Here is a 27066-nt window from a genome sequence, read left to right as displayed (position 1 = left end):
AGTCACCTAAGTGCTGGGGTCACAGTTATGTGCCCCTAAGCCTTTCCTCAGGCCAGCCCGACCAGGCTGTGCCAGCCTTTTTACTTCCCCAAACAGCATTGACATTCCAAACTGCAGCCTGATTCTGCTTGGTTATTTCCAATGACTTTGGCATTTTTAATTTGTCAACTTCCCCAACAACTGGGGGTAGAAGGGAGGGACTCCTGAGGGCTGGCTCACGTCCGCCGCTGTGTAGAGGAGCCTCGCCACCAGGCTTCCTGTCTTTTCATTTACGAACATCTGTGAAGACATAGCAAGACTGTCTTCTTCACTAGGCACCTGTCTGCAAGGCCTCGAGCCCTCCTATAGACACACCTGTGCAAGAAGCAGAGCGAAGAAGGAAGGACTGGCCAGAGGTAAGAGGGACGTGTTCAACTTCGTTCTTTCGAGGAGCTGGAAGGGGCAGCCGATGTGCTGGAATGTTCTGGATGCGGTTCTCTGTTCCCAGTTGTGGCCTGGAGTTCTCCCATACTCCTCTTAGAACAGGTCATGGACAGTGACCTCCCACTGGAATCATGAGGTTCGAAAGGCTCGGCAGTAAGCATTGCTCATCTTTGCCAGTCACTGCCCGCCAAGCATAGTTTAGTGCTCAGAGCAGTAGGTGTCCCCTCGACGCACCCCAGCTAGAATGCAAAGTCAGAGGGGTGATGGCTGGGAGCTAGAAAAGGCAGCTGGGAGACGGTGGGAAGGGTGAAGCCGGGGAGAGAGAAAATGCAGAAGTATTTAAGCAAAGGACAGAAAATCAGAAAGAAGGAACAGATATTGAGAATGGTGGAGACACTAAGAAATGAAAAAAGAAACCGTGAACACAAGAAAAACAAATAAAAAGCAGAGTAAAAAGGTGGACTACATGCCATTTAAAAAAAAAAAAAACAAAAAACAAAAAACAAAAAACAAAAACTACTTTGCAAAACACCAAGGATCATACACTTAAGAGCAATGCAAGCCACATGGTCCGTTTTTGGCCTCGCTCAGTTTCTTCTGTGTTCACGTGAGCTGTGGACCTCTTGTTATCTTCTGTGGACTTTTAGGATCTTGGTTTGTTGTGTTTTGTTTCTGAGGTCTCACTGTGTTGCCTGGGCTGGTCTCAATATCCTGGGCTCAGGTGATCCTTTTACCTCAGCTTTCCTGGTAGCTGGGATGGAGGCACATGCTGCTACATCTGGACTGATACTTAGGGTTTTTGAAATGTTCTAAGGGGACTGACTCTGTTTTAGTTACCCTGAGTTAGGAGATGGGGAAGGTAATTTATCAGAAAATGTTAAAACTGACCTCTTATCTATGAATTGCTGTAAAGGGATACTCTCCTCTCTCTCTCTCTCTCTCTTTCTCTCTCTCTCTCTCTCTCTCTCTCTCTCTCTCTCTCTCTCGTTAGAATAATTAATTCTAAGAGAATTCGTCTTGGCTACAGACCCCAGTGGTCTTGGTACAAAGTGGGCATAAGGTAGAACTCTATTTCTCAAGACAGGGTGAGCTGTTCAACTCTGGCCCCCTGACTTCAGACCCTCAGACCTTTCTCCTCTCCTACAGCCACATGGTCTTGAAGTCCTGTTGTACCCATGGATGATGTCCTTCAGTTCATAGACTTGTTCCCGGAGAGTGGTTTCCTGAGGTTCAGTCTGATTCTTCATAATAGAAAGGTTCCGTCTTGATAATTCAAAAACTCTATTGAGTGGAATAGAGGAATGTCCTGGTCTTGTAGGGAACTTTATTTATTTATTTTATTTATTTAATGTCGTAAGCAAGGCCGGGAGAACCTGATGACAGAGACCAGTGCTGTTTCATGTTCTGACCATTTCTGGTGCTATCTGAGATTCTGAAGGTTGATACAAAATGGCCGCCCCGCTAATGAAAGATCCCCTGAGGAGCCAGATACTCAGAACCAGTTTTCCCTTTCAACCGGAGGCCCTCATAGAAGAGGCCTGCCTCTAAGTGCAAAATCTTCCCCCACAATCAACCATACTAGGCAGAGGCTCGAAGTGGCCTTGGGTCTTGCTCTTGACCACAGTGGTGAAGAGGCAGTGGTTGGGAGTTGGGTGGCCATGTCTGGCATGTCTTAGACACGTAGTAAACATTTGTTGGGTTAAATACCTTGGATGGAGATGGGAAATGTTATGATGGAGGGGAGGATGTGTATACGAGCATCTGTAGGGCGTGCATGTTCAGTGCTTTCAGAGACAAGAGCAGCAGGGGGTACAGACCCCCCACCCACTGCCACCCACCCTTTGCGCGTGGGCATCTGAGGCAGAGGAGAGGGTGGCAGAGGTTGCAGCCACTGAACCACAAGGGTCGCTTAGAGGGTCACATCTCTAGGAAGTTTATACAAAGCTAGTCAGCAGAGGAAGGGTGTGTGGTGAGGGGGCACAGCCCACAACTGGGCTAGAGTGGGCTGACTGGGGACCATGAGGAGAAGATGAAAACGCCTTCAGGACCACAGGCTGTCGTTGTGGTGGGGCTGTGCTGGAGCTGTGCCCTCCTCTCCCATCTCTGGGGGCCCTGTGAGGGTGGCAGGAACCCCAAGCATCTTGAAAGGTGTGTGGTATGTATTGTCACTCGGTAACATCCCTTGTGTGGTCTCTCTCTGTGTTCCTTTGGTGTTGTGTTCTCTGCATGCATCTTGCCTTCCACAATCCCTTCATTTCTATGCCTCTCCCCTGTCATTTCTGACAGGCCCTGTGCTTTTTGTGTGGTAATGGATCCTGTGAAAGGTGGCTGTGGCTTTGCTGACCTTTTTCTGAGTCTCTTTCTCCTTCGCTCCTGTCTTCCCTCGAGGCCTCTGTGGTTGGTTTTTGCTGTTGTTGTTATTTGTTTTTTGTTGTTGTCTTGTTTTGTTTTGTTTGTCTAGAAAACATGTCCACCTTCTTGGTCCACTGTGTCGTCCCCCCTGCCCCGCACCCTCTCTGCAGCCAATCCCTCTCACATCATCCCCTCGGGTCCAGCCTATATTCTGCAGCTTCCTGTCAGATCAAAGCTCCTGGAAGACTTGCTACTGGCCTGCCGGAAGCTAGGCAGCTTGTTTACAGGGTAGAAGGAACCAGAGATTTTTATGGTGTCTGAGGAGGGGAAAGAAGAGGAAGAAGAGATAGGGGGCACTCCAAGGGGAAGAGAGCAGTAAAGGCTGCAGCTCAGAGAAAGGCACCCAAGGAGCTGAAGCAGAAGCATGGAGAAACAGATTGAGAAACGCAGACCTGAGGCGGGGGAGGGGAACCTTGCAGCCAGTCAGCTCTTGCGTCTTTTCCCAGGGGTGCGTACAGGATGCTGCTCTTATGTTCTGTGAGGTACAGCGCCTCTGGGGAGGCTGAGGATGTGGGAATCAAAGGCCAGTTCTCTGGGGTAGCGGCGGAAACCTGAAGCACCAAAGCAGGCTGTGGCTGGAAACCCACAGCGTCCTCCACGGAGCCAGTTCCCAGGGTGCATTGGTGCGGTGCCAGGAGCTGGAGACAGTCGCCAGGGTTGTGGAGTGAGGGAGAGAAAGTGTCTACCAACTGGGGAAGAGCCAGGAAGAGCCCTCATTCCCCCAGCATCTGTACCAGAGCAACCAGAACCTAGACCCCAAGGAGGAAGAGCCCAAAAGGGATTTGGTTTCTTTGTAACTTGTACTCACTGGACCGACACGCCTGCTCACCAAAGTTCTCCATCTAGGGTAGGGACAGTAGGAAGCCTTTTTGGGGCTAGGCTTCAGCTCTTGCCACCCCAAACCCTCTCCTTAAATGCTCTGCAAACCCTAACCCAAGCCAACTGTACCCTAACCCGTGCCAATTTGTACCCCCTCCATGACTACAATGACTAGACTCATCTCCCAAAACCTCTCTTTTGGCTATCTATCTATCTATCTATCTATCTATCTATCTATCTATCTATCTATCTATCTATCTATCCTCTATCATCTTTCTAGACATTTGAAACATCTTTGTGTTTTAGGTTCTGGAAGATTCTCCTTTGAGTCAGTGGAGGAACTGGACAGAGCTATTTCTTAGCTTCCCCCAAGCCATATTGTCAGAACAAATGCCCCACACCTCCTCTGGGTGCTATGTCCCCATCAAGAACTATGTGTTTGGGATCCAAATGGCCCAGTGGATAAAACCGCAGGTGTCATGACCATGACCTGACTTCAAGGGATTGTGTAGAAAGGAAGTAATTACAGTGTAAGGGACAGGGCTAAGGAGACCAACCTGTACGTTGAGGGCCACAGACACTAGCAACAACGGTGAAGTGTTTAAAAAGGCAAAAAAAAAAAAATGTTTCAAGAAGCCAGGCAGAGCCTAAGTTGTGGACAAGGACCAACAGGCAACAGTTATAATGGGGCAGGACAGAGGGAGGGTGGACATACAGCTCTCGGCATCAAACGCACCCAGAGGATGGATAGAGAGTAGAGAGACGCTCCAGTCTCTGGCTCAGACACTCCCCTCTCCTTTTGACATTTCTCATTGGCAGCACCAAGTGGTCACTAGAGGACCAGGAAGCCTAAAGGACACAGCCAGTAGCAGCCAACTCCCTTGGTGGAATTTGGTCCTAGAGTAAGTTGCATGGTGGGGGTGTCTTGGCTCCATCCAGGCCAGGCTGGGTGTGAGTATACCCTTAGTGCTGGCTTTCCTTCTCAGGGTGCCTCTCTCCCCCTCCCCCTTCTTTCCTTGAAGCTACATTTTTGTAGTACTGAAGATGGAACCCAGGGCACGCAAAGCAAACTCTGTACCCCGAGCTATGTCCTCGGTGTTCACTGACCCATTTAGGGAACAGAATTAATGCCCTGCGTATAGAAGGACACCCCAGTGAGTTACTTGCCTTTGGCTTAAGTTAAACAGGCACTTTATCCACTTCCACTGGTGCCAGCCTGAGACTGTCATCCCTCTCCTTGTGGAGTTCAGGCTAGGGGAAAGGGAGTCTGTGAATCACCCTCTCTTAAGGTGACAGAGGGGACATGGCCAAGAGAGCGCCATCAGGGAGCTGACTGAGTTCAGAAAGGGCAGATTGCTACAGAGCAACACAGCAAGGGTTAGCCAAGGGGACAGAAAAATCAGGCTTGGGAGAAAGAACAACAAAAAACTCTTCATGAATATCTCGCCTCACCAGCTCTGGACCAGATCCCTGCTGAGACTCACCCATAACAGTCACTTCCCTGAGGCCTGCTTGGACTGAGCGTGGACTGCTGGGTTGCAGTATGTGTGTGTGTGTGTGTGTGTGTGTGTGTGTGTGTGTGTGTGTGTGTACATGTGTGCTTGGGTGTGCATGTGCAAGGTGTGTGCATGTGCGTGTGTAAACAACAGGGACTCTACTTATCACCAGAACCAATCTCAACTCTCCTAGCTTGCCTGTTAGAATTTATTGTCAGGCCCCAAATACCTTCCTCTATCAGTTCCCTGTGCTGTGTTTGTTATTAGCACTTCTGCACATCCACACACCTCAGCCAGCAAGGGACTAAGGATGGTCCTTCCCCCTCTCCTGTCTGCTTGCTGAGGATGGCCTTGAACTCCCGACTTCCTGTCTCTTTCTACCTTCTGTGCAGGGATTATCTGTATGCCCCACCACAACTCAAACCGCTACACACTTGGTGCTCCCGAACCCACTTTTAATAATTTTGAAAAAAATGTATATTAAAACATTGCCACCATCGCCACAGACACTTAGTGGTAGAGCACTTGTCTAGAGTGTGGGGTCCCGAGTTCTGTCTCAATAAGAAATTTTATCAGAAGTAAATATACCTGGCTGGTGAGATGGTTTAGCTGGTAAAGGTTCGTGCCACAGAGCCAAACCATCTGACTAGATCCGTGAGCCTCAAAATGGTGGAAGGAGAGGACAGACTCCCACAAGTTGTCTTCTGACCTCCACACAAGTGTAACATTTGATAAATGAATAGACAAACAGATTTATAGATACGTAAATGAATATGTAAACAAGGCAGAAAAGTTGAACGAGTAACAAGTCCCCCCCCACTTCAGTAAGAGACATGTTTTGCTTTCAGTTTGATGATTTTCTCTTTCCTTCTTAAAAATGTTATTTTTAGACAATTTTGTAAACCTGTATAAAGTGTTCTGATTACTCCCACCATCTTCTCTTTCTCCCAATTTGTCAACTACCCTCCCCTTCCCAGCAAGCCCTGCTTCCACTTTTACGTCTTGTTTGGTTTTGTTCTTTTGTGACCCATCCAGTTTAACTAGGGCATCATGAGTATGGAGTGATTCACTGCACGGGAAAGACACCAGTGGCTTTGCCACTGAAAACCATGACTGTCCCTCTTCCAGCAGCTGCCCGCTGCCCACAGTTCCTCAGGGAGAGGTGGGGCTGTGGCCTTACGAGCTCCCCACAGTTGTGCCCACCCACAACTGGGTCCAGTGTTGTACAGGTTCAGAGGTTTAAGGTTGACAGGAACCACAGCTTTCAATTGCGCTCCGTCTCGGTGCTGGCCTGCTTTTGGCAAGCAAGCGAGAGATGTATCAAAACCTGAATAAAAGGCTAGGGGTCCAGGTAGAATGCTTGTCTAGAAGGTGCAAGGGGGTTGCATCTATGCCAGCATGAAATGAATAAACAAGGCAACTGTGCAGCCTTGGTGCAAGGTCCATCTGTAAACCTAACATTAAATATTTGAAAATTACAGTTATCAGGGCTAGGAGTGTGGCTCAGTAATAGAACATGTATCTGGTGTGTGGGACTCTCTAGGTTATAGGTCCATGGCTGGGGAAAAGCAAAGAAACAAAAAAATTACAATATCAGTAAAGGTGATATGGTTTAGAGGTGAAATAAAGCTATCTGAAAATGGTTTATCAAAGTTTCTGAACCTAGACCTAAACATGTGTGTGTCTGTGTTTGTATGTGTGTATGTGTATGTGTGTTTGTGTGTGTATGTATGTGCGTGTTTGTGTGTATCTATGTGTATATGTATGCGTGTCAGTTTGTGTGTGTGTATGTGTCTGTGTTTGTGTGTGTATGTATATATGTATGTATCGTGTGAGTTTGTGTGTGTATGTATATGTGTGTATATGTGTGTATTTGTGTGTATCTATGTGTATATGTATGCGTGTCAGTTTGTGTGTGTGTATGTGTCTGTGTTTGTGTGTGTATGTATATATGTATGTATCGTGTGAGTTTGTGTGTGTATGTATATGTGTGTATATGTGTGTATTTGTGTGTATGTATGTTTGTGAGTTTGTGTGTGTATGTATATGTGTGTTTGTGTGTGCATGTATACTTGTGAGTTTGTGTTATATGTGTGTGTTTGTGTGTATGTGTATATATATGCATATATGTATGTATGCATATATATAATTTTTGTTTACATGAAATGTTGTTAGACTATGCTTATACTTTAATTTTTTGTTTATTTATTTTATGTGTAAGGATGTTTTTTCTCCATGTGGGTCTGCACACTATATGCATACCTAGTGCCCTGGGACTTAGTTCCAGACAAGCCGCCATTAAGTGCTAAGAACTGAACCCAGATCCTCTGGAAGAGCAGCTAGTCCTCTTAAGGGCTGAGCCATTGTTCCAGTTCGTGATTATACTTTTAAATCTAAGTCTAACGATAGCTGAAATCTAAACTAAAAAGAGCTGTTTCTCTATACAGAGTCTAATAGTTTCTCTAATGAACCACTTGTCCAAAGCTTCAAATAATTAACAAAGCACCAAACCTACTCACAATATTGACTCTCAAAACTAGATCTGAATGCAAGTGAGTATATATGTTTGAATTAGCATATTTGTGTGTGTGTGTGTGTGTGTGTGTGTGTGTGTGTGTGTGTGTATCCATGCCAGCTTGCTCCACGGGTTCCATATTTCTGCCTCCCAAAATGCTGGGATTACAAGTGTCTGGCTGGCTTTTCAGTGAAGTCTGGAGGTCCAAACTCTAGACCACACATTTGCATGGTAAACATTTTATCTACTGACCATCTCTCCGGTTCAAAATTAGATATTTCTTTTTATTTATTCTATGTACTTGAGTACACTGTCGCTGTCCTCAGACACACCAGTAGAGGGCATCGGATCCCATTACAGACGGTTGTGACCACCATGCAGTTGCTGGGAATTATGCTGCTGCTACCGCTCAGAATGTTAAAACTGTCTTCGGCTACCAACATCCCAGCCTCAATTTGGCATGGAACTTTCTGGTGCATCACTGTAGGGCGTCCACTTAAGTGTGTGCAAATGAGGTCCTCTGGGTTGGTTATAAAGGTCCCGAGAAGAGAGAGAGCTCTTGTGTGCCCCAGGTCCAAGAAATACCTGAAGACTAACGATTTCTATCTTCCTCCGCCCTTGCTATTTTTGCAGACTCAGATCCCCATCCGCTCAAGCAGGCCACCATGTGCCGAGGCTTCTCTTTCAGGCACTTGCTGCCGCTGCTGCTCCTGCAGCTGTGTGAGTTCTCTGACTTGGGGACCAGTGGCAGATGGTGCGGGAGGAGGGGCGAATGGGAAACCACAAAGGGTGGGACGCAGAAGGAGACAGCTGTTCACATCTGAAACATGACCTTCTTTTCTGTGCAGCAAAACTCCTAGTTGTCACCCAAGGAAAGACCGTGGTGCTGGGGAAGGAAGGGGGTTCAGCAGAACTGCCCTGTGAAAGTACCTCGAGGAGGAGTGCATCCTTCGCGTGGAAGTCCTCTGACCAAAAGACAATTCTGGGATATAAGAACAAGTTATTGATTAAAGGTAAGATTCCCTGTCCCCCTAACCCAGGGAGGAAAACAGTGAGTTGAATGAACTTGCAGTTGGAAAACCTGTTCCTAGAAATCCAGAGTGTCGTGATGGCGAGGCTCCTCACAATCTCAGTGGCCCTCTCCCCCGGGATCCCCCCTTTCTAACTGGTGATGACACACGGCTTCAAGAATCTTCATTTTAGTCTTTTAATATTTATGACTTTAATGGACATTGCAAAAGTTATCACACAAAGTATATGATTTCAAGAGTGTTATTACTACAGACCGTAAAGATGATATGATACTGTGTTTACTCCTGTTAAAAGCAACAGTTCGTGATATAGAGTGCTTGCCTGGAACATGTAAGGGCTCTGGTTTGATTTCCCAGCAAAAAATCAAACAAATAAACAAAAACAAAACAAAGTCAGGTGGTGGTGGAGCATATCTTTAATCCCAACACTCAGGAGGAGGCAGAGATAGGAGGATCTCTGTGAGTTTGAGACCAGCCTATTCTATAGAGTGAGTTCTATGACAGCCAGAGCTATGCAGAGAAACCTGTCTTAAAAAACAAACAAACAAACAAACAAACAAACAGCCTACACACACACACACACACACACACACACACACACACACACCCCACACCACACATGTCCTCTTAGCATTAGGAGGCTAAGGCAAAAAAGTGATATGTTCTAAGGTCGTACATCAAGCCTGTCTCACAAATAAATTTACTCTTGAAAACAAACACATTCTAAGATGCTGTGTAAAGTAGAGAGATTTGGTTAAACTATGTGCAATGTCTTTGAATGGTTGAAGTTTGAGAAGCACAGCTCCAGTCCAGCCTCTAGTCTTCCCAGAGGAGCGTCTGAGGCCCAACCCTAAGATTTCATGCCTCTTTGGAGGGCCTGGGGTGCTGGCCTCCACTAGAACGCTTTGTTCTAGACAATCAGATCCTGCTTGATATCTAGATATATATTTTAAATTTTTTTAAAAGATTTACTTATGAGTACACTGGAGCTGTCTTCAGACACACCAGGAGAGGGCATCAGATCTCATTACAGATGGTTGTGAGTCACCATGTGGTTGCTGGGATTTGAACTCAGGACCTCTGGAAGAACAGTCAGTGCTCTTAACCACTGAGCCATCTCTCCAGCCCCTAGATATATATATTTGAAAGATGAGTCTATATTCCTATGTGTGTTAATACATATGCTTGGGCTGGTGAGATGGTGAAGCAGATTAAAGGCACCTGCCACCAAGTCCAACAACCTGACTCTTGTTCTAGGACCCATGTGGTCAGGCCCAGCTTATCCTCTGACCCCCATGTGTGCTCTATGGCATGTGCAAGTGAGAATGCTCACACACTCTCTAAATAAACCAACAAATGTAGTAAAAAAATTTTAAGTATATTTATTTATCCAAAATTGGCACGTAGTCCTAGTTCATTTCTTTTCAGAAACTACTTAATTCCTTATTCACCTATACTATGATTTACTTGACTGATCCCATCTTGTTGGGCATTTAGGCTCTTTGCAGTTTTGTAGGAACACCAGAGGATAATTTTGTGTCCTCGAACACATTTTGCAAATACCCTTAAAGTTAAAATGTATTTTATTATTTTACATTATGGGTGTTTTGCCGGCATGCATGTCTGTGCACCATGCTGTGCCTGCTGATTGAGGAGGATGAAAGAGAATGTGGCATCTACTGGAACCAGACCCCCAGATAGTCTACAGTGAGCCACTGTGCATGCTGGGACTGAGCCTGGGTCTTCAGATAGAGAAGTCAAGGCTCCTGTTATGAAATAGAGTAGGGTGAGGGGGTACCATGCCAAGGTATGCCCCTGAGTAACACCATACAACAGGTCTGGTATAAAAGGGGTTTACCGGGGAAGGAGTAGAAGCAGACAAATAGACATGCAGAGAGACAGACAGACAGGCGGACAGACAGACAGATGGGAACAGAGCCATAAGAGCAAAGAAGGGTGGACAGAGAAGGGCCAAAAGGGGGACAGAGACTGGTGGAGAACATGAGAAGGAGGTGGGGGCAGGGAGAGAGAGGTGGCTTTTTATAGGCATGCCACACCTGGTGGGGGTGGCAGGTGGTGACACAAGCCATTGCTAGGGCAGGGCAGGGAGGGCAGGCCAGCAGAATGCCTGCTTGCTGACACTAACTGAGGCTTCATCTCCCCAGCCCCAAGTAATGTCCTCTAACATGGTGGTTCGAATGAGACAAGGTCTCACTGGGTAGCCCAAGCTATCTTTGAACCTACAGTAATCCATCTGCCTCAGTCTCTCACATGGTGGCGTTACAGGCATGAGCCACCATTCTTCATGCTGCTGGGAATAAAAATTACTGTTTTACCTGACATAGCATAATATTTAACAATATTTTAATTATGATTTTTATTTCAAGATAAGGTCTCACCATAAAGCCCAAACAGCCTCCACCTCTTTATGTAGGTTAGGCTGGCCTTGAACTTGTGATGTTCCTGCACAGCCTTCCAAATGCTGAGATTGCAGAAATGTACCACCACACCCAGATAAATATGATTTCTGTAGCTTTGGTTTGCATTTAAAAATCATTCTTTTTAAAATGTTTTTGTCATCATCATCATCATCATATTTAGTATGTGTGTGTGTATGTATGTGTGTGTGTTTGTGTGTTTGTATATGCAGATGTGTGAGAGTCAGTGTGCACGTGTTCATGGTCAGAGGACAACTTTTGGGATTGAACTCAGGTAGTCAGGCTTCTGTGGAAGCACTTTTATTCGCTGAGCCATCATACCAGCCTTGAGGTCATTTCATTATTGTCGCTGTTGTTTTTAAGACAGGGTCTCTCTTCGTGGCCCTGGTTATCCTAGTGTTTGCTACTTAGAGCAGGCTATCCTTGAACTCATAAATATCTGCCTGCCTCTGCCCCCAAAACGATCGAAGCCACACCCAGCTAAGACAATGATTTCAAACATAAAGTTTTATAAAGAAAAGGCTGATAAACTATATTTACTTATTCAGACACGGGATCTCCCGTAGCAGGCTGGCCTCAAGTTCAACCGTGTAGCTGAAGATGAACTTGAACTTCTGACCCTTCTGTTTCTCATACCTTCCAAGCACAGGTATTGCAGACATGTATGAACACACTGTCGTCTGTGTGGCCATGTGTGTAGTTGAGAATCAAACTCAGGTCCTTGTACAGCATGCTGTGAAAGCACTCTACCAGCTGAGGTACATCTGAAACAGGCTATAGCCTAGGCTGGCCTTGAACTCAGTATGCAGCAGAAAGGAACTAGAACTCCCGATTCTCTTTTGTCTGAGAATTATAAGCATGGTGCGGGGGTGGGAGGTGTCAAAGTTAAGATTTCGTGCATTCTAAGCAGACATCCTGTCAACTGAGTGAGCACATTCCTAGTGGGCACACATTGGATTCTAGAAGGCAGTTTACACTAACTCTCGTCGACGTGACTGAGTGCTTCTGCCCCCAGCATCATGGCCACCATTGAATGTTTTATTTAAACATGGGTGTGCATTTGTTTGTGAGTGCAGGAGCAAGCCACATGCCACACAAACATAGAGGTCAGAGGTCACCTCGTGTGTTGGTCCTCACTTTCCACTTTATTTGAGGCAGGGTCTCATGATGTTTGTCACTGTGTGTGCCAGGAAAGCTGGCCCATGGGTTTCTACACGTTGTCGTCTCTGCCTCTCTCATGAGTTTGTGGCAAGCAGTTTACCCACTGATCCACCTTCTTAACTTTGCCTCCTCTTCCTCCTCCTCTTCTTCCTCCTTCTCCTCCCCTCCTCCTCCTCCTCTTCCTCCTTCTCTTCCTCATTTATGTCAGTGTTTTTTAATTTGTATTTATTTCTCTTACCTGTGAGATTAAAAAACTTTCTAAAAATTTCTAATCTTTTTTGTTAATGCTTTTGTTCCGTAGAAACAATTCCCTTTTTAACTTCCTGGTTGTGTGTGTGTGTGTGTGGGCACGCAGATATGCTCACCCTGTGTGTCTGAGTAGAGACCAAAGGTCAATGTTCGATGTCTTCCTCTATTGTTCTCTGCTTTTTTTTTTTTTTTTTCGTTTTTCTTTTTTTTCGGAGCTGGGGACCGCACCAAACCCAGGGCCTTGCGCTTGCTAGGCAAGTGCTCTACCGCTGAGCTAAATCCCCAACCCCTGTTTTTTGCTTTTTAATTAACTAATTAATTTATTTATTTTATGTGCATTGGTGTTCTGTAAGGTCCCCTGGAAGTAGAGTTACAAACAAGTGTGAGCTGCCATGTGGGTGTTGGGAATTGAACCCAAGTCCGCTGGAGGGGCAGCCAGTGCTCTTTTTTTTTTTTTTTTTTTTTTTTTTTTTGGAGCTGGGGACCGAACCCAGGGCCTTGTGCTTCCTAGGCAAGCGCTCTACTACTGAGCTAAATCCCCAACTCCCAGCCAGTGCTCTTAATCCCTAAGTCATCCCTCCACCCCCATCTTTGCTTTACCTTCGAGGCAGGGTTTCTCACTGAACCTGACGTTCAATGCTTCTGTTAGATGCTCTGCTGAATAGCTCCAGGATCTACCTGTTTCCACCACTCGTGGTGCAGGACATGTGCATGGGCTTGCATCTGCACAGTTGGCTTTACATGGCCGTAGGGGATCTGAACTCAGGTCCTCCTGGTTTGGCAGCAGGCTCTTCACCTATTGAGCTGCCCACCTCCTCTCACTTCTTGATCTTTAACAATGGCAGCATCACCCTCTTGTTGCCTGGATGTGTGGAAGTCAACCCCTTCCCTCTGCTCCAGGCTGCCACCTCTCACCACTCCCCAGCTACAGTCGCCCCTCTCCTTCACTGATTTTTGGTTTCATCCTCTCTGAGATGCACCTGTCCCACGGAAGGGCAGCCTGGCTATTCTCTTCCTTGTCTTTCTTCTTGTCTCTCTCTTTCTGTTGCTGCGGTACTGGCTTCCCAAGCGAGCATTGGCACGCGTCGTCCTCTGCGTAGGACCAAGCCTAGGAGCTTCCACTGCTCCTTCTGCTGTCTTTGCACCGTGGCCCAGCACCCCAGCTGGAAACCTTCACGCCCTCATGTCTCGTGACAGCTGGCCTTGGGCTACTTTCTTATGTCATCCCCCTTCCTGAACGACCTTCCCCTGCATCCATTTTTCTGTACTTAAACCTTTTTATTTCTTGAGGCCGGGGAGCCAGTGTGTGAGAGCTCTTCCAGCATGAAGTCTTCAATTGGAAACTCCATCACCCATGTGAAAATCTGGAATAGTGTGACTTGTGACCCACCTGCTACCCCTGCGTTGTACAGGGCAGACGGGACGATCATGGGGGTTGCTCACCACCATACTAAGTCCAGGGTTAGTGAGAAACCTTGTCTCAGAGAAATAAGGAGAGTGGCATAGTAGAATATCTGATAATGCTCTCCTTCAGGCACCTACACACTCATGTGCACACACACACACACACACACACACACGAAAACTTTTTTTCTTGCCAAGTTAGAAACTGACAGGCAAGTGCTCTACCATGAGGCTCACCCTAGCCTGCCTATATCTTCCTTCTTAAAGATAATTTTATTTATTATTTGGCTGGAGGCACAGCTGAGTGGCTAAGAGCACTTTCTCCTCCTGCAGAGAACCTGGGTTTGGTTCCCAGCACTCGTATAGAGAGGCTCACAACCATCTGTGACACCTGTGCTGGGGAAATGACACCCTCTTTTGATTCCCATGGGTATCGGCCACACACATTGTGTATATACATACATGCTGGCAAAACACTCATACATATAAAAGAAAAAAAACAAATCTTTTAAAAATTGTTATTTATGCTAGGTGGTGGTGGTGCATGCCTTTAACCCAAGCAGTCAGGAAGAGGCCAGCCTCAAACTACAGAGCGAGTTCTAGGACAGTCGAGGGTATGCAGTGAAACCATAAAAGAAAAAAATTACTAATTGTTATCACGACAGTGAGGGTGTGTCAACTTTTTGAACTCAGTTCTCTCCTTCCACCTTTGTGTGGGTTGCACTTAGGTTTGCATGGTCAGGTGAAAAGCAACTTTACTAAGACATCCTAGCACCCTACCCCCACCCTATCACACTCACTTTTGATGATGATGGGGTGGAGACTGAACCCAGGACCGCATGTGTACTAGTCAAGTTCTCTACCACTGAGCTGCATTCTCCATTCAGTCTTTTAAGACTTAGCTCAACACCGCTCTCCTCAACCAATTTGTCTCAGGTTTGCCCATTCTCTTAGATACACTACAACCTTTTGAATTTCCTTTTCGAATCACGAGGCATCTTGGGCATTCGCGTCATGATTTTCTTCATCAGAAGTCAAGAAAGGCAAGCAGGAAGGCTTATTTTAGGAGCGAGGTGATACATGTCACTTTGAACAGTTGACTCTGGGACGTTGTGTTATTGGAACACAACGAATTCTTCCTTGGGCTACTGGATATACGAACCTAGAGTCGAACAGAAGGCTGGGCTGGGGACACCCACCTACAGTGATAATAGAGCTGTTTAGTGGGATTCAGAGTAGATGTAGAACTAGGGAAGGAGAGCAGGAGATAACTTAGGCCAACACTAAACAGTTGTCTAAGATCAGGAAAGAATAGGCAAGGGACCAAAGGCGTAAAACAGGAGAGAAAGAAAGGGTGAGAGTGGGGGAGACCTCACCGGGTAAGGGCATTTGCCACCAAGTTTGGACTTGATCCCTGGGCCTCACACAGTAGGACACACACACACAGAGAGAGAGACAGAGAGACAGAGACAGAGAGACAGAGAGAGAGAGAGACAGAGACAGAGATAGAGAGAGAGACAGAGACACACACACAGAAACAGAGAGAGACAGAGACAGAGAGAGACGGAGACACACACAGAGAGAGAGAGACAGAGAGAGAGAGAGAGAGAGAGAGAGAGAGAGAGAGAGAGACTCTGAGGAAGTCTGATCAGTTGTGAGAATGTAGAAATGAGTTACGGAGCTGCTACCGAGAGCTAAAGGAGAAATTTCCTCTTGGAATCAATTGACAGGATCCTGAAAACCACCTAGGAGATAGGCCACATGGGACTCCTGGGAGACTTTATAGCCTCTGGACATGACTGTGAGGACTTTTCTTGATCAAATTCTGGTGGAGGAATCTGCCCACTGTGGAAACAAACAGGAAAAAACAAAGCCAAACCAAACAAACAAAAACCCAGCTGAGCACAAGGATCAGTCCATCATCCCCTGCCTCCTGCTGGTTCATGGAGCATGATCGACTGCTTTCAACTCTCGTTGCCTTGGGTTTGAATCGTGATGGACTGGACCCTTGAACCATAAAGCGCCCTCTCTTAGGTTGCTATGGTCAGGGTGTTTTATCATAGCAATAGGGAAAGAATGTAAGACAGAGCGAGGAGACATGGGCAGGGTGTCGTTCAGGCATACAGCCTCCTTAATATGTGTGAGGCCTTGGGATCCATCCCCAGCATGAACGAGGTGAGGAAGGGAGGAGGGAGGACTGAAGGATAGAATAGATCCTGCGCCCACACTGCAGGAGACAGCATTGCAGAGTGTACGTCCCAGGCCCGAACTATAAGCTCCACCTCTTACAGGTGTCCAAATTTAAAGGTAGAAAGGGGGTGTGGCAGGGGCAGGTGAAGCCCCGAGTTTAAGGCCAGCCTGGTCTACAAAGCCAGTTCCAGGACAGCCAGGACAACATAGAGAAACCTGTCCTCCTCCTCCTCCTCTTCCTTCTTCTTCTTTAACGATTTATTTATTTTATGTATATGAGTACACCGTAGCTGTCTACACCAAAAAAGGGCATTGGGTCCCATTACAGATGGTCGTGAGCCACCATGTGGTTGCTGGGAATTGAACTCAGGACCTCTGGAAGAGCAGTCAGTGCTCTTAACCCCTAAGCCATCTCTCCAGCCCAGGTATTTGGTTCTGAAGGCACATTAATAACTCTAATTCATAGGACTAAATACTAAGATGTATGAATTTGAGCAATTGTTTCAACCCTGAGCGGCAGTGTTCATATCTGCACAGTTGGCAAAACAGTCTGTGCGCTGTGGGATTATTGTGAAGATCGCTGGAGATGGGGTGTGCAGTGTTTGGTAGTAAGAGCGGGTGCTCTCCAAGTCAGCATAGTGTCTTATGATATCTTTGGGCCACTGCTCCCACCATGTGAATAGATATGGTGGGGCTTCTCATCAGTCTGGAGCTCCTGATAGGGAATGAAGTGAAGAAGGCAATTCAGACCAGCAGGCTTGTGGGCCCTCATCTTGGCAGGGTGCCGGGCACCTCAACTTCTTTCGTACGGCTTCTATTCACAGGTTCACTTGAGCTGTATAGTCGTTTTGATTCCAGAAAAAATGCATGGGAGAGAGGATCATTTCCCCTCATCATCAATAAACTTAGGATGGAGGACTCTCAGACTTATGTCTGCGAGCTGGAGAACAAGAAAGAGGAGGTGGAGTTGTGGGTCTTCAGAGGTGAGTCAGGCGGCCCTGGGATGTAGACGCCTCCCCCTCTTCCCTTCCATTCTCACACCAAAACCAGGACCTGAACCGGTGACATTTCAGACCACAGGTGGGTCAGAATGTTCCTCTGGGTGGTTAATGGGTGAGGGACAAAGAAAGAGAAAGAGAGAAGGAAAGAAAAGGGGGAGGAACTGAAGGAAGGAAGGAAGGAAGGAAGGAAGGAGACAAAGAGCAAGGGAAGGAGAAAGAAGGGAACCCTCCCTGCCTTGTGCTAGGAGTGGGCAGATGGGAGTTGGGAGGGGAGGGAGGCACTGTTGAAAGATGGGATGATGGAAAGACACGGTTGTTCTTTCTTCCTTAGTCCTTGGGGATGGTGTGTGTGGTGCAGGTGTGTGTGGTGCAGGTGTGTATGGTGCAGGTGTGTATGGTGCAGGTGTGTGTGTGTGTGTGTGTGGTGCAGGTGTGTATGGTGCAGGTGTGTATGGTGCAGGTGTGTGTGGTGCAGGTGTGTATGGTGCAGGTGTGTATGGTGCAGGTGTGTATGGTGCAGGTGTGTGTGTGTGTGTGTGTGGTGCAGGTGTGTGCGGTGCAGGTATGTGTAATGCAAGTGTGTGCGATGCAGGTGTGTGTGGTGCAGGTGTGTGTGTGTATGGTGCAGGTGTGTGTGGTGCAGGTGTGTTTGTTGCAGGTGTGTATGGTGCAGGTGTGTGCGGTGCAGGTGCGTGCGATGCAGGTGTGTGTGATGCAGGTGTGTGTGGTGCAGGTGTGTGCGGTGCAGGTATGTGTAATGCAAGTGTGTGCGATGCAGGTGTGTGTGGTGCAGGTGTGTATGGTGCAGGTGTGTGCGGTGCAGGTATGTGTAATGCAAGTGTGTGCGATGCAGGTGTGTGTGGTGCAGGTGTGTGTGTGTATGGTGCAGGTGTGTGTGGTGCAGGTGTGTGTGTTGCAGGTGTGTATGGTGCAGGTGTGTGCGGTGCAGGTGTGTGCGATGCAGGTGTGTGTGATGCAGGTGTGTGTGGTGCAGGTGTGTGTGGTGCAGGTGTGTGTGATGCAGGTGTGTGCAGTGCAGGTGTGTGTGTGTATGGTGCAGGTGTGTGCGATGCAGGTGTGTATGATGCAGGTGTGTGTGGTGCAGGTGTGTGTGGTGCAGGTGTGTGTGGTGCAGGTGTGTGTGGTGCAGGTGTGTGTGTGTGTGGTACAGGTGTGTGTGGTGCAGGTGTGTGTGTGTGTGTGTGTGTGTGTGTGTGTGTGTGTGATGCAGGTACTCTGCTTTCTCTACAGTGACCTTCAATCCGGGTACCAGACTGTTGCAGGGGCAGAGCCTGACCCTGATCTTGGATAGCAACCCTAAGGTCTCTGACCCCCCGATAGAGTGCAAACACAAAAGCAGTAACATTGTCAAGGACTCCAAAGCTTTCTCCACGCACAGCCTAAGGATTCAGGACAGTGGCATCTGGAACTGCACCGTGACCCTGAACCAGAAGAAGCACTCATTTGACATGAAACTCTCAGTGCTGGGTAAGAGGCTACACTCTCTGAAGCTTCCTCACTGCTCAGGAATTCCTCAGTCTGCTCTTCTGTTGGTTCCTGGATCTCTTGAAGTGAGTGATGGGATGGCTGCAGACCCTCCTCTAGCTGAGGTCCATCCTGAGGGCCCTCCCCGCTTAGGGAGTGCCAGTACAGCAACCAAAAAGTACATAAGAGGGAAGTGTGGCAAAGTAGGAGGTGAGAGCACAGGAGTCCTAGTGTCCTCGTCCCCAGCTTTCACTTCTAGTAGTGGACAAGTCCATACGCTCAGGAGTACTGACTTCAGCAAACCAGTCGCTGCATCTCTACATCCTGAGCTAAGCCCTGTGGGAGACTGAACACAGACCTTGTGTGTAGTACTGATTCAAGTCCCAACTCTGCCACAGCCACTCACTCCTGCTTTATTATTTTAATTTTGGAGAGATCATAATATAATTACATCATCTCCTTTTCTTCTCTCTAAACCCTCCCATGTACCCCAGCCAACTCCCTTTCAAATTCATGGCATCTTTTTATTTGTTTCACACACACACACACACACACACACACACACACACACACACACACACGCGCGCGTGCGCCACTTGTTTGGTCTGTATAATGTTGCTTGTATGTACATGTTTTTACGGACCTGATCCTTTCTTATTGGATAACCAATTAGTGTGTTTTTCCTGGAAGATTGTTGTTGTTGTTGTTGTCGTTGTAGCCTTGGTCTAAGCTTGAGACCTCCGGAGTTCTGCCCCTCTCACATTAGCATGTCCATTAGCCGTGTTGGTAATGAGAGTTTATGAGTATAGTTTCTGACATTCGTAGGAGACACAATCTCACAGCAAACTCTTGTTTCTCTGGTCCCAGCCATCTTCTGAAACCATTCCTGAGCCTTGGGTGCATGAATTATGTTCCAGATGTATCAGGAGGGATCGGAAATTAAACATTTCCATCTGTCCCAAAGAGAAGCTTCCTCAATGAGGGGTGAGGACTACGCCTATCTGTGGTATAAGGACAAACGTTTAGAATGTTGTTAGGGATTATGCTGGTTTAGTGAAGCGATGGTTGTAGGTTGTGATGGTTTGAATAAAAACGGCCCTCATTAGCTCATATATTTGAGTGCCTAGTCACCAGGGAGAGGCACAATTCGAGAAGGATTAGGAGGTGTGGCCTTTTAAATGGATGTGTCATTAGGAGTGAGCTTTGGGGTTTCAAAAGCCCACAGCAGGCCCGGTCTGTCTGCCTCTGTGCCTTTGCGACTGGATGTGTCCCTCAGCTGTTGCTCCAGCACTGCCTGTAGGCCACCATGCTTCCCTCTGTGATGAGAATGGATGAAACCCCCGAAACTAGAAGACGGGCACAGTTCATTGCTTTCTTCGATAAGAGTTGCCAAGGACATGGTCTCTTCACAGCAATAGAACAGTGACTGAGACACAGGTTCTCCTCCAATACCCATGACTTCAGCAGCCCTGGGAAGCTGGTTAGCTCCCCACTACCAGGATTCCTCTTCCTGTCAAGTGACAACTGTATCTCTTATCCTGTGCTCTCATATGCCCAAGATGGGGATGATGCTGTGACGGCAACTTTCCAGTACCATCGAGAGAATGACAGTGTAGATCAGTGCCTTATTTTAGTGTTGGTTCTTATTTTGTGAAGGATAAGCAAACGTCTAATAGCTTCTGGCCTCCAGGGGTCCTAGGAGGGAGAAATGACCACCTTGGTGGATAGATGGTCCCTGTGTCCCTGTGCCAAACGCTTGCCCTGCCATATGCTCCCTCATCTGCCTCTCCCTCTGCACCCAGAGTTATTTCTGCTTATTTCACACCTCCAGGCTTTGCGAGCACATCCATCACGGCCTATAAGAGTGAGGGGGAGTCAGCGGAGTTCTCCTTCCCACTCAACCTTGGAGAGGAAAGCCTGCAGGGAGAGTTGAGATGGAAGGCAGAGAAGGCTCCTTCTTCCCAGTCCTGGATCACCTTCTCCCTAAAGAACCAAAAGGTGTCTGTGCAGAAGTCTACCAGCAACCCCAAGTTCCAGCTGTCCGAAACGCTCCCACTCACCCTTCAGATACCCCAGGTCTCCCTTCAGTTTGCTGGTTCTGGCAACCTGACCCTGACTCTGGACAGAGGGATACTGTATCAGGAAGTGAACCTGGTGGTGATGAAAGGTAAGGGGTGGGCTGAGAAGGGCAAGCCGGGGTAAAGTGAAAGGGCAAGCCTGGGTAAAAGGTGAAAGGGCAAGCCTGGGTAAAATGTGAAAGGGCAAGCCTGGGTAAAAGGTAAAAGGGCAAGCCTGGGTAAAAGGTGAAAGGGCAAGCCTGGGTAAAAGGTAAAGGGGCAAGCCGGGGTAAAATGTGAAAGGGGTGGTCTAGGACTCTCCATGGCTGGTCAAGTCTGCAAAGGGGACGCTTTGACTCTGATTGTCTCACTAAATAATGAAGGACTCTTTGGATCTTGAGACAGTTTTGTTTTGATTTTTATTTATTTGTTTGTTTGTTTGTTTATTTATTTATTTATTTTGTCCTGGGGACGGAAACCAGGGCCTCATTCATGCTGTGCACAAACTCTATTACTGGGCAACACCCAGTCCTGAGCTGGATTTGAATTGAGGCTGGAATTCACAATTCTTCCCCAACATCTATAATCCACCCTGGGACTGGCTCCACAGAGACTAACACACGGGATTTAGTTCTTCCTCTGCCTGACCTTCTGCAACCCTGGCTAAGCCCGTTCGGCACTGTGGACCTTTTTGCTCATTTTAAAAAATTATTAATTCACTTTACATTCTAATATCATCCCCCTCTCTCCTCCCCTCTGAGAAGGGGGAGCCCCTGGGGCTACCCCCCACCCACCCATCAGTCACTGCAGGACTGGGCACATCCTCTCCCACTGAGGCTAGACAAGGTGGTCCAGTTAGGGGAACAGGATCCACAGGCAGGCAACAGATTCAGGGGCAGCCGCCACTCCAGTTGTTGGGGGACCCCCATGAAAACCAAGCTGCACATCTGCTATGTATGTGCGGGGGAGAGGGGCCTAGGTCTAGTCCATGCCTTGTCTTTGGTTGGTGGTTCAGTATCTGGGAGCCACCAAGGGTCTGGGTTAGTTGACTCTGTTACCCTTCCCGTGGACTCTCTGTCTTTTTCAGGTCTCTCAAACCTTCCCCCAACTCTTCCATAAGACTCCATCTAACGTTTGACTGTGGGTCTCTGCATCTGTTTCCATTGGCTGCTGGGCGGAGCCTCTCAGAGGACAGTCATACTAGGCTCCTGTCTGTAAGCAGAGCAGAATATTGTTAATTCTGTCAGGGATTGGTTCTTGCCCGTGGGATGGGTCTCGATTTGGCCCAGTCATTAGTTGGCCATTCTCTCTGTTCTTCATCCCTGCATATCTTGTAGACAGGACACATTTCAGGTCAAAAGTTTTCAGGGCTGCTGCTCTTAGCCCTCCACTAGGAGTCCTGCCTGGCCACAGGAAGTGACTGCTTCAGGGGCCATATCCACCACAGCTAGAAGTTTTAGCTAGAGTTTAGTCTAGCTAGCTTTACCCCCAGAGATACCCTGGACCTCCCCCTGTGCCGGGTCTTAGGCATGCTCTGGAGATAACCCCACCTCCACCTCGCCAACGCCAATTTCTGTTCTCTCTCCCCTGTCACTTTTTAAAAAATATTTATTGGGCTGGAGAGATGGCTCAGTGGTTAAGAACAGCCGACTGGGGCTGGAGAGATGGCTCAGCGGTTAAGAGCACCCGACTGCTCTTCCAGAGGTCATGAGTTCAATTCCCAGCAACCACATGGTGGCTCACAACCATCTGTAAAGAGATCTGATGCCCTCTTCTGGTGTATCTGAAGACAGCTACAGTGTACTTATATATAATAAATAAATAAATCTTTAAAAAAAAAAAAAAAAAAAAAAAAGAACACCCGACTGCTCTTCCAGAGGTCCTGAGTTCAATTTCCAGCAACCACATGGTGGCTCACAACCATCTGTAATGAGATCCGATGCCCTCTTCTGGTGTGTCTGAAGACAGCTACAGTGTACTTACATATAATAAATGAATAAATCTTTAAAAAAATATTTATTTATTTTACATAAGTTATCCTTATTTTATGTCTGCGTGTGGGTGTCTGAAGCCCTGGAAGTGGAGTTATAGACAGGTGTGAGCTATCGAGATGGTTGCTGGGAGTTGAACCTGGATTCACGGGAAGAGCAGTCAATGCTCTTAAACACTAAGCCATATCTCCAGCCCCTTAAGATTTTTTTATTTGTGTGCGTGTGCGTGTGTGTGTGTGTGTGTGAGAGAGAGAGAGAGAGAGAGAGAGAGAGAGAGAGAGAGAGAGAGAGAATGTATGCCACTCATGCCTATGACTGAGGAGGCCAGAAAAGAGCATCACACACCTTGCAGCTAGAGTCACAGTTAGAGTTGCTGCTGTATGGGACCTCCGGAACAGCAGCAAACACTCGTAAGCTCTGAGCCATCTCTCCGGCCCCATCATCTTTTTAATATGGAACGAAATCTTTGCACGTGGTAGTGGTTGTAATATCAACCTCGACGAGTTATTTGTATCTTTAATACAGCATCCTTTCAACTGCACGCATCACAGTGACTAACCCTTCCTACTTAGCACCTGCCTGGCCCCATGCAAACACTTCAGGCATCCATTCACACATTCCGTACTGCCAGTCTATCCAGGGACACCCTGTGTCTCTGCTATCGCCATGGCTGGCAGAGTAGCCATGGTGCCAGGCAAGAAGTAAATCTGGTTCGCTCCTTACAGCTTGTACAGGCTGGGAACCCTGAACAACAGGACCCAGGTCTCTGCCCCTCTTTCCTCTGCAGTGACTCAGCCCGACAGCAACACTTTGACCTGTGAGGTGATGGGACCTACCTCACCCAAGATGAGACTGATCTTGAAGCAGGAGAATCAGGAGGCCAGGGTCTCCAGGCAGGAGAAAGTGATTCAAGTGCAGGCCCCTGAAGCAGGGGTGTGGCAATGTCTACTGAGTGAAGGTGAAGAGGTCAAGATGGACTCCAAGATCCAGGGTAAGGATCCAGTTTCTAAGGCCTCACGCTAAGCCTTGGTTGGCCTCTTCAACTGTGGAACTTCCTGGGACAAGCTATGCTGACCTAGACTCTCAGCCCCCTAGCTCCTCTGACGTGGAGGCATTTTGTACAGAGGCCTGAAGATAGAAGTGAGGAGGGAGAGAGGCCCTGGGTTCTAGGTTCCCACGTGCATCCTCCAGAGTCCTACTTCCATACAGCTTAGGATGAGGCCTTCCTGGCTAAGAGCTACCCATCTCCTTGTCTTCCCCTTAAACTTAAACAAACACATAGGGCCTGGTATCAGGCACCTGCTTCTAGTTCTCTAGAGCTCTCTGAGAAAAACAATCCCTTCCTTGGTCTGTAACCCCCAAAACCCTTGGCACTCAGCTCTTTTCTCTGGCCTGGGACCACAGGTAAGTCTGTCCCTAGCTGGAGGCACCGAGTTTCTCTCTTTCTTCACAGTGTCTGGGATGGACACGGGGCTTCCCTCCACTGGACCTAGATCCCCAACCAAAATATCTACCTTCCCTCTTCTCCCAGTTTTATCCAAAGGGTTGAACCAGACAATGTTCCTGGCTGTCGTGCTGGGGAGCGCCTTCAGCTTTCTGGTTTTCACGGGGCTCTGCATCCTATTCTGTGTCAGGTGCCGGCACCAACAGGTGAGTGAACCTTCCATAGTTGCCCACTGAATCCTCAAGCACTGTGAAACCTTGTCCTTGAGGCTGAGCACCCCACGACGGGCTTCTGGTTTAGCTTTCTCTGCCCACCAAAGCCCGCCTCTGATCCCATCTGAAGGGAGACACCAGAAGGAATAGCTGTCACCTGACAGGACAGGTGGCTTAAGCCATAGTAAATGCTTCTTCTCTGCCAGCTTCCCCCCCTCCCCCCTCCAAGGGGCACCTCCCTCCTGGAGGACTAGGACCCTCACCACTGCTCTCCTTGTCCCTGGGCAGCGCCAGGCAGCACGGATGTCTCAGATCAAGAGGCTTCTCAGTGAGAAGAAGACTTGCCAGTGCTCCCAGTAAGGATCGGGGCTGAAGGGTAGGAGGGGGAGAGAGAGGATGGGAGACCAGTGCTCCCAGTAAGGATCTGGGCTGAGGAATGGGAGGGGGGAAGAGGATGGGAGACCAGTACTCCCAGCAAGTATCCGGGCTGAGGGGTAGGAGGGGGAGAGAGAGGATGGGAGATAAGTGCTCCCGGTAAGGATCTGGGCTGAGGAATGGGAGATGGGAAGAGGATGGGAGACCAGTGCTCCCAGTAAGAATCTGGGCTGAGGAGTAGGAGGGGGAGAAAGAGGATGGGAGAAAGGGAAGACAAGGGTAAGGGAGACAAGAAAATGGAATTGAGAAGGATGAGAGGTGCGAGTAAGGGTGGAGAGAGTGAGAAACAGAACTTGGGAAAGGGCTGGCAGAGGGAGATGAAGGGGCAGTGGGCCTGAGGTACGCAGACTACAGCGATGCCCTGAGGTCCCCCTGTGCTGCAGGAGAAAAGTGGGCAGAACTTTTATGAAGGGATTGGGAGAAGGGATCTGCTCCCCTTGTTCTTCTCTCTTGCAGCCGGATGCAGAAAAGCCACAATCTCATATGAGGCCTGGGCCCCACCTGCAGCCCTGCCTGTGTCCTGTCGCTGACCCAGGCCTGTGGACCAGATGAATGTAGCCCACACAGTGCCTCTGGCCTCCTGCTTTTCTCTTCCACAACTGGCCACGGTTTCTCTGCCTCTGTTCCCAAGCCCGTTGGCTGAGCTTGCGCTCGGCTGTGTTTCAGACACTCAAGCACACCCAGCCAGCTTATTGATCCTCCGTAGCTGCCTTTACGCCAGAGCCCAGCCCTTCTCTGACTAACATCCTGGATCTTCTTTCCAGCTGTCTGCTTGGATCTAAGGGCACCTGACCTGGATGGTGGGACTGGTGTCTGGAAACACACAGCACAGTTCAGGAGAGACCTCTGGGACCAGGCTGAGTGGGGGGCCTCACGCACATCACACATCCTTTCAGGGGCAGATGCAGTCTGAGAGGGCGCGGAAGTCAGCTTCAGCTTCCCTGGCTGTCTGCTTCTTGTTTGAGGGGGCAAGACCAGACTCACATTCTGACCAGTTCAACAACACATGTCCAGACCACCTGCACACGGCCACACACCTGTCCATATATCGGAACAGCATATCTTAATTCGTAAGCCAGTTTAACGTCCTGGGTGTTTGACCCTCACAGAAACCTTACATGTGGGTTAGCAAGATGGGCTCAGTAGTAGAAAGCTCTTGCTGCCAAGTGTGGTGACCTGAGTTCGATTCTTGAGAGCGGAAGTAGAGAATCGACTCTTGAAAGCCGTCCCCATGTGCGTGTGGTGACCCTCATGTGTACACCACACACACACACACACACACACACACACACACACACACACACACACACACGCACGGTGAAATCTTACAAGCTGACAGTGACAGCCAAGATGGCAGAGAGAACCAATCATCCCTAGTAAAATGGAACGTGGGTTGAATGAACAAGTGCTGATGTGGGACCAACCCAGAACTTCTGATCCCTAGAGCCTCTGTGTGAGAGACAGGGATGACCGCCACACAGAGCTCTGGAGCAAGTCCTAGGCACCAAGGACACACAGGAGCATAGCCCAGGCGGAGATCATGAGAGCATGGAGGAGAGCTTGTTTCAAATCCTCCTTGACCACTGCTGTCCGGCCCTTTACCAAAGGACAAAACCCTGCTTCTCTTAGAGTGAGGCTGGGAGAGACCCACCCCTCAGTGTGTGCAGAGCCTGGGAAGTGAGCAGTGCCGGGGTCCTTCATGGAGAGCACTGTGGCAGGTGGCTGTACCTCCCGTCCTTCCCACACATCCGGGGAGGTCAGGGGTCTAAGGACTCGCCCTGCTGGTCTTGATCTGTTCCTCTCAGACTCTCAGCCTCCTCTGCCTCTTTCTGATTTCTGGCTTTAGGATCCCCTTTCCCTCTCCCAACCCCTTTCCCTGTTTTCCTATTTTCTTCCCAGCTGGTCTTCTAGAAACATCCCCTCCCCATTTCTCCTCATTGCTCGCTTCTTATTTTTGCCCACTCCCCACTCCTGCTTCCTGAGCTGACAGGAAAATAAAGGCTATAAATAAAATGCACTCTGTGTGTGTGTGTGTGTGTGTGTGTGTGTGTGTGTGTGTGTGTGTGTGTGAAAGAGAGAGAGAGAGAGAGAGAGAGAGAGAGAGAGAGACAGACAGACAGACAGACAGACAGACAGACAGACAGACAGACAGCAGTTGCCAGGCCTGGCCCAGGAAGAAGATGAGTTGCCCAGAGAAGGGAAAATTCCCTGGAGGCTGATCGCCTACCTCCACATCCCCAAAGCATTGTGTGCAACTCTGTAATTAACAGAGAGACTACAAGGTGATGTATGGGAGAGGAAAG

The 27066-nt window shown here is 48.3% G+C and overlaps 2 protein-coding genes across 24 annotated transcripts; one reads left to right on the top strand and one right to left on the bottom strand.

Annotated features, from left to right (window-relative positions):
- Window positions 1-259: 259 nt before the first annotated feature.
- Cd4 (Cd4 molecule) lies at window positions 260-26780 on the top strand. Of its 23 annotated transcripts, none has more exons than XR_015685279.1 (12): window positions 260-395; window positions 4474-4556; window positions 8299-8385; window positions 8514-8678; window positions 16963-17121; window positions 18391-18627; window positions 20456-20791; window positions 23460-23663; window positions 24204-24322; window positions 24617-24684; window positions 25220-26381; window positions 26577-26780. XR_015685279.1 is itself a non-coding variant. In XM_087656018.1 (11 exons), exons 3-11 carry the CDS (start codon window positions 8331-8333, stop codon window positions 25248-25250), a joined length of 1374 nt encoding a protein of 457 aa, XP_087512144.1. In that variant the 5' UTR covers window positions 260-395; window positions 4474-4556; window positions 8299-8330; the 3' UTR covers window positions 25251-26780.
- LOC148006345 (uncharacterized) lies at window positions 17128-18386 on the bottom strand (the record flags this gene model as incomplete). Its single annotated transcript, XM_087659848.1, has 1 exon — window positions 17128-18386. A coding segment is annotated over one exon (1179 nt), but the record flags the coding sequence as incomplete, so codon positions are not given.
- Window positions 26781-27066: the final 286 nt, after the last annotated feature.

The sequence above is a fragment of the Rattus norvegicus genome, chromosome 4 (assembly GCF_021556685.1).
Source record: "Rattus norvegicus strain SHRSP/BbbUtx chromosome 4, alternate assembly SHRSP_T2T, whole genome shotgun sequence".
NCBI classification, from domain to species: domain Eukaryota; kingdom Metazoa; phylum Chordata; class Mammalia; order Rodentia; family Muridae; genus Rattus; species Rattus norvegicus.
Note: the sequence above shows the minus strand (reverse complement) of the source record. Positions and strands in the feature narration are given on the sequence as shown.